We start from the raw sequence: 11,042 nt of genomic DNA, 5'->3' as shown, positions 1-11,042 counted from the left end.
ACAACAATTCATACATGCAAAATGTTCTTCATGGTGACTATTTCTATATTTGAGATGGAATACATTCTGAGGAGGATTTCAATTCTGGGATATTTACAGATGTGGGAGAACAAAGGAGGTTTAAGATGCCTCCTTATACGTAAAACATATAAATTACAGATGATTCAATAACAACATATGCATACATAAACACGGCCATTAAACAAAAATATAGTCTCTCTGTTGCTAATCTACCGTATAAGAACAACGAAAAAGAGTTTGCTCTGGTACAGTGTCAGTACGCTACTTTTGCTCCCTCTTGGTCTGCTGCCGCAAAAACAGCAGGTCTTTACTGTAGCCATTTATATACACATATTCATAAATAACATGCAGCTAATTAATGGTGTTTTCAATATATTTCCTACGATTTATACTCTGCTGACACTGCTTTATACATCAGGCGGTGAGCAAAATGGCCAGTATGCCTCCTCTGCCAACAGCCTCCACGCTACTGCAGCACATCACTCCCTGGCAGATTCAGTTTTTCCTTCTGCCTCGCATGTTTTTCCCAGAGTGAGGCTTCGAGGCGCCGTGCATGTTTCTCCCGCACTCCTAAAACGTTTGCACACTTCTCGGCCCTCACACGATGGTGACATGTCTGTGTTTCTTAAAGCCCGGATCCACGGTGTCGTCGTAATATACCGCCTGGCGGCCGTTCAGAACGTCAGGCATCTGAAAATGAACAGCAAAACGCATTCGACATAAATAACTTTCTACCTCGCTTCTTAATGGTAGCTAAGATTTGCAGTTAAAACAACACAGGCTCATATTTTTTCCTGGATAGCCTGCTATTTCAAAACAAAGTTTATATAACTCATAAACTATTTAACGCCGCTGCTCCACTGAAAAGGCAATTATTGTGGCATTACCAGGCCGTAATTGTGGACTTAAATAATATATTTGTCTCAGAGGCACCGCATGTATTACACAAAATTAACCGCGTGCTCGAGCTATGAATTGTCCCATGCCTGCTAAATGACACATAAGATGATTAGCGCCTTTGAGATTGAGGACGATAAATTTGCATGGCGGGTAACGTCTTTATTTCATTCCTAAGAGCCACGCAAAGTGAACGGTGGATACTTTTTTTTTTAAGTGTAAGTAGCCTCGCAAAATGAACTTCAGTGTGGCAACATTTAGAAAGTGTAAAATTAATTTGCCAGTTAGCAGAGGGCTAAACTGGAGGTTGCACGCTCTATGGGATGCGCAACGTGGAGGCCATGCAAAATCCGGGTAATTTATTACTTGGGAGACAAACTTTTTTTGTCTTTTCGTGCTTACCATTGTCTACAATTGACCAACATCCAAAAACCCTACCTCAAGAACACTGGAGCCGTTTGCCTGGGAGAAGCCACTGTCAGTGATTTCGCTGGGAGCGACACCTGTGAACGGAGACGAGATAGTAGCCAGTTATAGCTCGGCAGAGTGCTGATTTGTGAAAGACTTCCACTGTGTGCGTGTTTGTGCTTATCAGTTCTTACTCGTTTGACCCTCAGGCACATATCCCGTGTTCACCTGACCCTCTCTCTGCCCGGCACGGCTTATCTCGCTCTGCGTCCTCACTCTCCTGCTGCAAACATGACCGACAACACCTGTATAGTACAGCTAAAAAAGTGCAGCAGTGTACCTATGCCGCGTGTAGAAACCTATGGAAGTACGCGCTGTATTAGCGGTATAAGGCAAGTTTGTAATGTTCATTTCTTACCTCATTTCATCCTGGTAGCTGGATTCTGAAGAGGAAAATTGTGAGGTGAAAAATGCATTAATGTATGACAACAGTTAGCTAAGGATGATATATCAGTGGTTTGATTTCTGTACTTGTAAAAAAAAAAAAAAAGGATAACTATAAATTCATCTTTAAAAAGCATCATAAAACAGCAACTGCGACTCAAGCTGCTCCCCAAAATACCAATTTACAAAAGTACTACATATCACCAGCAACTCTGCTCCTGTTAATCTGTTTTAGAGGTTGTGTATGAAGGTTGTGTTGGACTGATCTGACGGAGAACGCACGTTTCTCTTTCCTGTGCCTGTAGCAGTAGATGATCCCAATGATGAGCAGAACCAGCAGAGCAAAGCCTCCGATGGACACGACCACGGCTATCAGCACAGTCCAGTCAGGTGGTATGGGCACTGTTGCAGGAGGGAAAAAGACCACAGTTAAGGGCCTAAAAGCCTGTTAATGTTAAATTAAACTGTCAAATTACCAATGCTAAACACAACCCAATGGAGGAGAGAAGCACATTACTGACTTTAGAGTTATAAAACAGCGCGAGTACACTAAAAGCACTGGAAAGCCAGAGTTGCACATACATTAACATTTCTGTTTTTCTCTCATACATTTTGTTTCAACTGCAAATGTGTGGAGGAGGGTCATTACTCCATCATTACAGCCTGAATAGAGGACGCTAATGAGAGAGAAAAAAGCACATTCAGTCTCACATATCTCACATGGGCCACGCTGCGGTTTGCACCTTGCTTTCACAAAAAAAAAAAAAAAAAAAAAAAAACAACGAATGCTAGGGCTCCTTATCCAAAGCTTTCTCTCATCCGCCATAACCCCTTATCATTAACACACAGTATGCATCCCATCCAGCCGTGTCCAAATAAACCATAAAACATACATTTGTTTTTAGACGCATTTAAGTTGCCTTTCTCCTTCCTCCCTAGACTGCGGCTTGCTGCGTGACTCCCATGTTATCCGTGTGTACATCCTGGCTGAAACTGCACACCCGGTGTTAATGCAGTTAATGTCATTTCTATACAGTGCGTGTTAAATGGGTTTTTTATTCAATTAAAGCCTGATATTATCAGATTATTGTTCAATTATGCCGGTCATGGAGACTGCACACAGCCTCAGACGTTGTCTTTTGGGAGGCTGCCGGTTAGCAGCCGTTAGCTGACAGTTAGCAGTAGGAGGACCCAAAACTATTTTCTCCCTCAACATGATCCCACTTCAAGAGTTGGGTTTTTGTACAAGCTGTAAAGTTCTTGTCTTTTCGGGTTATTTTTCTATATATTCAATTAGAACACTGTATTCTGACAAAGTGAAACACTTTAGAGATATATAGGCGGTCAAGGCAAGGTCATGAAAATTAAACAAAGTGTTTATTGGACGCAAAATTAGTACACGGTGAGTCATAAACGTCTAATCATTTTTGAATTACATATTCTAAAATACCTGAAAACAACTTTTAGATTTGCTATTGCTTGGCCTGATATTGGTGTGTAGGTGAAATATATGCGATTAAGAACATTTAAATATCAGTGAACCTGAATTCATTTGTAAACAAATGCATTGAATGTATTTTCTCATTTCAAGATTAGTTATTAATTTATTAAATACTTTCGCTATTTCTGTGGCACTTGCAGTTGGATCAATTGCCATGACTTCTGGAACACATATTCATATTCCACTCAAGATTAACTGTGATAGTTTTGATCGTTCCCTTATCTATTGATCCAGGTAAACATTTTCATTTGTCCAATACTCAGTTTATGAGAGTATTTATACTTAGTATATGACAAAAAACTGTTGACATACCCATCAGCCTTAGCTGTACTGTGTAACATGTTACACTTTTCACCAACTTAACATAGCATTTAACTCAAAGACTAAATGACTTGATCCAAAAAAAAAAGATCCATGTCCTACATTTGTGTGTTCATGGGCATTTAACTAAACAACAAAACAGTTGGACATTTCTCTGACTCTGAAGAGCAGAGAGGCTGGGAGGCTGTGCTGGACACATCAAGAGAAAAAAGCTGTGATCTTCTTACCGACCACTAAGAAAACTGAGCTGGACTGCGGCTGCGGTAGCTCTGACACAGTCGCCAAACACTCCACTGTGGTGTTCCTGACCGCCTGGAAGGTCAGAACACTGGTGGAGTTGGAGTATCCTCCCTCCGTCGTGCTGGTGGTGTTGTACAGGCTGCTGTTCACGGCTTCACCGTCGCGGGTCCAGCTGACAGCAGGTGTGGGGTACCAACCAAATGTCACACACTGAAACTCCACCTGCTGGCCCGCCTGCACTGTCATGTTCCCACCCGTGATGCTGATCGTACCAGCCTCTGTGAAATAAAGACAGAGACACGGGAGAGATAAATCAGTAACATGAACATGTTTTTTAGCATTCAGACCAGTCGTTGAGTAATGAAAACACGTGCGGTCCCCATTTGGTTCTTAGCCTCAGTGCTCCATGCATACATTGGGAAATGATAGACAATTGCTGAAAATGAAAACATCTTTAACTACATGTAAGCTCATCTTAATTCGGTAAAAGAGATAAACTTTTATGTATCAGGTATATGGACACAGTTGAGGAAAATAGGTGTGCAAACAAGTGGCGTTACAAGACATGCTGACTGGTTAGCATGCTAACTTCAGTAGACTTCTCTATGACACAGTACATTTGATAACGTCAACACTGTTGTCAAGCAAGTTCTTTTTTTTTTTTTTTTTTTTAATCTTACACACTTCAATTTCCGGCCACATCCTACGAACTGTCCCTTTAAACATGCAGCGTCACTGTCCCTCATTTGCCTCCCCTTTTACCGAGGAGCAATCAATGCGCTCGACTGGCAGGTCTATCGGGTGGATCTATTTAGCTCGGGCTGTGGGTTTTGTTACACTCAAGGAGAACATGACTGTAATCACGGGAGTCCTAATCGGCAGCATGAGATAGAGATCCAACACGGTGATGAATCAATATCCATTCACAGCCAGAGAGCGGAGACCCAGATGTTTCACTGCGAGATTAACTTCAGGTTACAGCCATGTTGTTAGTTGTAACAGAGCATTCTGTCAGATTTACTTTACACTGCGGTGTAGGGCTTTGTTTTCAGGCCAGTCAATTAGTGACAAGTATTTATTGGGTCCTCAGGTCTGATCCGGAGGGCGAGGTCGCAAGCTACTGATGAGCAGAGGTCAGAGTTGAGCTGACAGGGGGGAAGTGTTCCTTGTGGCGACTACAGCAAAATGTTCCCCGGTTTAGATTCGGGGGGGGGAGTAACACTGACTAAAACATTCATGACAGAGATTTTATCTCCGGCCCCACAACCCCATTTATGATGTCAAACGTGCCCCACTTCTTCTACATTTGTAAGCAACAATATGCATCCCTAAAGTCATTTGCATATTCATGACGCCACATGATATTCATACGCTGGTGCTCAACTGCATTTCCACGTTTTGGTGATCCCCTGACTTCTTACATGCTGGTGAAAGGTTTCACATATCCAGTAAAGAAAAATTCAACAACTAGCGGATGGACTGGAACAAAACCTTAAGCAGACATATTGCCAGACAATCATCAGATTATTCCTTGAGCGCCAGCAGCATGCTGACCTCTGCGGTTTGTGTGAAATGTCTAAACAGCTGTTGGATGAATTGCCTTGAACTCTGGATTTATTGTAATTACTTATTTAAATCCCAATCATTTTTTTTACTTGTGGCTTTCTCCACCATTGGGTCAAAGTTTTGATTCGTCCGATGATCACAATTAATATTGAACGAATACTTTGAGAGGTAAAATGGATTTTGAAAGCTCACAAGATCTTGAAAAACATAGATGGGAAGTTTAAAGCAAAACATGACACATGAGCGGAGACTTTCAACATAAAACAGGGAATGACTAACTAAAACTCAGGACCCAAGTAAAGACAGAAAAACACTCTATTTCTCTGATGCTCTTGTTTTATTCTGCATTTATCTGAATTCCACTTCCAGTTCTCTTCACTCTCCAGCAGAAAAAAAACCTTCTCTCTGTATAGATGCAACAGTACTTACTCTTTCACCCTGAACAAAAAGGTCATCAGACTCATGGCTGGTGGGGGTTTTTTTTTTCCACGCACCCACACATAATGACCCTCATTAAGTGATGTTTCCTGCATACTTCCACATCTCGTCTCAGTAATGATGAAAATCGCTGCAAGTTGACAGAAATTAACAGAGTTTCTCCGTGTAACACAGCAGCTTCCCTTTGGAGATGTGCGGAGATAACGAGCCCTCGGCTGGCTATCTGCTAGAATCATGCTTCCAGCAGTGGATAGCGCGTTTATAAAATGCTGTCATCCTCAGTGCTTGGTGTGACAGTAGTAGCATTATTTCCCCCTGTTTTATTCCTTCTTGAAAGCATCCTTGGTCATGTCTTTCATCAGATGCCATTAGATGCTGTCACCAGAGGCTGCTGAAAAGACAGATGGATGACCTCTGCTGCCCTCCAGAGTACACACTTGTCATTACACCTCCCTCACAATCAGACCGAGAGCCTTTTATAGTGAGCACGAAGAAAGTGAGACGATTTTTTTTTTTTTTTTTAATTTAACGATGAGCACTTTAAGAAGAATGTTATACCATTCAGCATATAACTTAAACTCTCAAGGTGAACTTCCTCTTCTGGTTATTTTCCTCCACACTGAGGTCAAAGGTCAGAGGGGGGCTGCCGGGCAGCATGTGTCTTTTCAAGTAACAAACACCAAACTATCCAGAGTCATTAAAGATATATCATAATTATATCATAATGTTCATTGCCTTACCTTGTACGTAAAGATCTGCCGTCTTCGATCCAAACGGCCCCTGCACGGTGCAGGTGACGCTCCCGTTCTCCGTGCGGCTGACGTTATGGATGGTGAACGCCACACAACTGCTGTCACCGGCAGAGCAGAATCCGGCAGAGTAGTTTTTGTACGGTGTCACGTCCCCTTTGTCAGTGATAGTGAGGACCTGATTCTCTCCGATACTCCAGGTCATGATCTGCCATTCTCCCATCACAGTGGCGCTGAACGTCACGTTAGAACCCTGCAGCACTGTTTCACTCGCTGGCTCCAGAACAAACGTCTGTGACACCACTGAATAGGAAAGAGACAACGAGTCAGGCTTCGGTATGAGAGATGAAGAAGAAACAGAGAAACCAGTCTGGATTTTGTTGTTGTCACGTGGGTTTCTTTATTTCAAGAGGATGCTCAGTTGCAATGTGCCGCCTCTCAGTGTGGGTGCAATTTGGTTTAAATAAACCTTTTGCTCTAATGAGCATTTGGAGCAGCCGTCATTGCCTCTGCCAAGGAGGTTATGTCTGTTTATTGGTTGGTAGGTTGTTGTTTTTTGCCATCAGAATTACAAAAGATTAAAACTATTTAACAGACTTCCACAAAACTTGGATCCAGGAACTTGTTTCTAACATTGGCAGACATATTTCTCAAGACACAGTGCATGGATCTTGATGAAAAAAAAAAAAAAAATCGTGTGTGTTTAGGTGGCTGGAGTACAATATGACGTTACTCTTTTAGTTTGATGAATCATGCCTACTCATCTATTTCATTTCAGGAAGTACAGCAAGATGTAACTACACGGGGATATAAATATCAGCTGGTGGATGTCACACATATGTAACATACACAAAACATATAGATGAATACATTTATTCCATTTAAGTCATAATAATCGGTGCTTCCTTTTATGTTCTGTAATGAAAATATTGAGAGAATGAACATTGGAAATGGATCGCGTGGTTTTTAATTTAGTTGCGGCTGCTGTTGTTTGATCGTGTGATTTTCTGTTGCTGATCAATAATGGTCACATATATATGGCAATGCTGTCTTGCTGTCAAGCTCCAGAAACAAAAATACGAAAATTCCCCCAAGTTTCCATCAGCATAAAGGTCAGTGTTGACAATGTCCGAATTTTCCTTTTTGGGTGAACTTGTCCTTTAAAGTCGGTGACTTTGTGGTGAGAATTTTACATTCAAACAGTTATATACTAAATAACCACATGTATACAATCACTGGATTGAATTGCTTAAAAATATACAATTTAAGAGAAAGTAACTGAATTAGTGCCGTCAAAGTTGGATTTCAGTCAGCCACCTCGGATGTTTTGTGTGAATGCGTGATAAGTTTCCATAACTGCAAAGGTGGAGCAACAACATTGGGAAATCGCGCAGTGGAATGCGATGTGAGAAAAATGAAGTAAAAAAAAAAAAAGTGCACATAAAGTTCTTTGTTCAAATCAGGGCTCGAGACGTGTTCCAGTTTGCTCAGGGTAGATACGTATCACAAAGGACGCCGGTTTTGTGTTGTTGGGGTTTTTTTTTTTTGCCAAGACCGAAACTCAAACACAACATTTATCTGGACTGATCCTTCAAGCCGAGGCAGCGTGCCCTGACAATGGCTTGGATGTTTTCTTGCCATTGTTACGTTCTTAAGGCGTGAGCAGACGGTAAAAGTGTCTGAAACAAGCGAGAGCGTTTACATTTTGATTAGAATGACTGATTAGATGTGCGACAGTTCGGATTGGTTCAGCTTTTTTTTTTTTTCTTCACACCCTGGCAATGATTAATAACCATTTAAGGAAAACCTGTCTGCTGGGCTGTATGAGTATTACTCTAAAGGTGCTGAGGTCACAGTCTCAACTGATTTGATCAGTCATACCAAGTCATCCACATTAGTAGAAGTGGGACTGATATAACGTTTTAAAGGTAGCTAATGTTGCTGAAATCACACTTGGATTTCCCTTCATTTGCTGGTTCAGTTGATTCATTCACACCAGTCACGGATACAAGGGGTTTCAGCGATTTAATTTCCCCATGAGGCTTATTAAAGCGCAATCCAGTCTATCAAGCCGTTTCCTCGGAGGTATTTTAAAGCCGTTATCATTAAAGGTGAAGTTCTAAATTCTGGGGAAAGATCGTTGACTGTTGGGTCGATTGGTATTCGTACCAATCCACCGGAACAGTTGGGACAGACTCAGCAGCCAACTATCGATGTCCAGGGTTGTCTGCTTCAACTTAAAGACTGTGCAACAACAACAACAACAACAACAACCAATTAAAGGTGCAGTATGTAATTTAGGGGCAGAAAAGAGGGTCAAAAAAATGTATTTGTGACCTTATTCTGCTAAATATATCAAGTAAGTATGTCTAAGTTTGTATTATTAACCCATTAATATTGTAAATATAAACTTCTGCGGTTGACTTTTTTTCTGAACTACATAGTGCACCATTAACGTACATTCAATTTTCATAAACACTATGTAAGAACAAAGCTAATCAGCAGTGCTAGTTTAAAGCTAAAACTTCAGTATTACGCTGATGTGTAGTTGCAGCTTGTTTAGACAGACATAACATTATTTGTTGAAAAATGAATACTGACCTCCGGTTGCACAGAGCGATACACAGATGATGAGGAGGTCAGGCCATGCTTTCCAGGGAACAGTCATGCTAGTGTCGTTGTCCTGAAAGATGAGACAGAGAGAGACAACTTTGAGAATTTGCTGCGAATAAATTGTCCTCTAAAAGGTTCAGTGCATTTGGTCCGTTAAGTGTAAAAACTATTCGTATAAATGCTGTACATCTTGGTTTGAATCAAAGGCATTAGAGTCAGTAGAGGCATTTAACATTAGACTCTTCTGATGACTATCACAGGTACAGGACTAAATGTCAAAATACATGAAGGCTGTAGTGGGCAGCTCATCCTCAAATAGACGACGCAATATTTCAAATGTCAGCGGAGGTTTTCAGCGCGCTCTCATTTAAAGGCACACTATGCAGTTTTTTGAGAAGAAACTTTAAACAAGAGAAAAATCGTCGCCGCTCAAACAAACTAAATAATCAAAGTGTCCTCGTCGTCAGGATAAACAAATTGAACTCTCGTATACTTAAATGCCTTCTACTTTTAGTCGCTTCCTGTTTTTTGATACCTTTGCCGTACTATACGAAGCTAATACGAAAACGTACGACTCTTTCAAATTGTCTCGCTCGATCGGATGCCTTCCTGCGGAGCTAAACATCCTTCAGTGGAACGAACGTACCGTGTGAGAGCTCCCGCTGCGATGTGTGGAACAGATCAGAGCTTCATTTCCTGAAACAGCAGGTGAGCAGCAGGACTCCACCTGAGGCTGCGAAACCCTCACAGGGAGCAAAGTTCAGGTCAGCAGACTGAAGCCCGGCCCTTACTTATCACCTCAGTGTACAGTCAGTCAGTAATAACGTCCCAGGCAGCCGCTCGGCTGTGGGCGTGAGGCTGACGTCTGAGGTGGGCTGGATGAGGTGGTTGTGTCTTATCAAGATGATTCTATGTTGTGCTGTCAGTCAGTTTCTATTGCCTGATGTTCCCGGCGAAGTACTCTTATCTATTTTGTTTTTTTAATGCCTTGGTTTTCTGATCAGACGAACAGCCCACACTCCGGTTTGCTGTCGAGAGAGAAAGTAAACAAGAAGAAAAATGTAACATTTAACAACAAAAATTTGAAGTAAAAGACAAAAACACACCTGAAAAGAGCAGAAGAAGATCCTACCAACACACTTAACTGGCCTGAATGCATATTTTCTTGACCAGCGTCTTCCTATGAGGGACGGGATCCTACATGAACACGATCATTTCCGTCAAAGTGCTTATCTCACTGGTTTGGAGTTAAAGAGGCCCGGACAGGAAAAGGTGACGTCATCTCGGTCTGTGCACCACCGTCACAATTGCACTTTATTTCAATCAGAATCTGGTGAATCTGAGTTTTCTCAGCGTTAAAGGTTCTGAATGTTGCATTTCAAACATAGCTATAGCAACAAACAACTGCTTGCTGTGTAAAGACGCAGTGGAGTCGAGACGTCCTGAGCAGTGCGCAGGATGTAATCTGAACTCCTCTGGTGTTTGTTTTGCTTGCCGGGCCGTGCATGCATGTTAGTGCATGTGAGCTGTGAGCTACGGGCTGCTGAAGGGATCCAACTCGACTACGCGCTAGATTTTCTTCTCCGCTACGTGTAAGTAACTTGATGGGTTCATAATGTTACATGACTGTTTTCACCAGTGGCTGGCTAGAGTAGGCATGATGATAGCTAACTAGCCGTTACTGAATTTGTTCTGCAGGTGTTTCACCTCCTCGATGTCATTGTATGTTGTGTATGGTACCTTTAAACTGTAAATAAATGCTATCTTAGGTGCATCTTCTACTACTTTGACTGTTGCTCATTTAGTCATAAAACCTACCCCGGTGAGGTTTATAAGCACTTGTA

General features: G+C 41.7%; 1 protein-coding gene across 2 annotated transcripts; it reads right to left on the bottom strand.

Annotated features, from left to right (window-relative positions):
* Window positions 1–220: 220 nt before the first annotated feature.
* igsf5a (immunoglobulin superfamily, member 5a) lies at window positions 221–10,156 on the bottom strand. 2 transcript variants are annotated; one of them, XM_037120770.1, is made up of 9 exons: window positions 9,845–10,156; window positions 9,187–9,268; window positions 6,577–6,888; window positions 3,820–4,110; window positions 2,053–2,172; window positions 1,745–1,769; window positions 1,521–1,609; window positions 1,357–1,421; window positions 221–711 (listed from the first exon to the last, which is right to left on the bottom strand). In XM_037120770.1, exons 2-9 carry the CDS (start codon window positions 9,251–9,253, stop codon window positions 619–621), a joined length of 1,062 nt encoding a protein of 353 aa, XP_036976665.1. In that variant the 5' UTR covers window positions 9,254–9,268; window positions 9,845–10,156; the 3' UTR covers window positions 221–618. The 2 variants fall into 2 exon arrangements, with proteins under 2 accessions (XP_036976665.1, XP_036976663.1); XM_037120768.1 differs by lacking the exon at window positions 9,845–10,156 and adding an exon at window positions 9,734–9,841.
* Window positions 10,157–11,042: the final 886 nt, after the last annotated feature.

The sequence above is a fragment of the Acanthopagrus latus genome, chromosome 13 (genome assembly GCF_904848185.1).
Source record: "Acanthopagrus latus isolate v.2019 chromosome 13, fAcaLat1.1, whole genome shotgun sequence".
NCBI classification, from domain to species: domain Eukaryota; kingdom Metazoa; phylum Chordata; class Actinopteri; order Spariformes; family Sparidae; genus Acanthopagrus; species Acanthopagrus latus.
The sequence above is the reverse complement of the archived record's forward strand: the minus strand, read 5'-3'. Positions and strand labels throughout refer to the sequence as shown.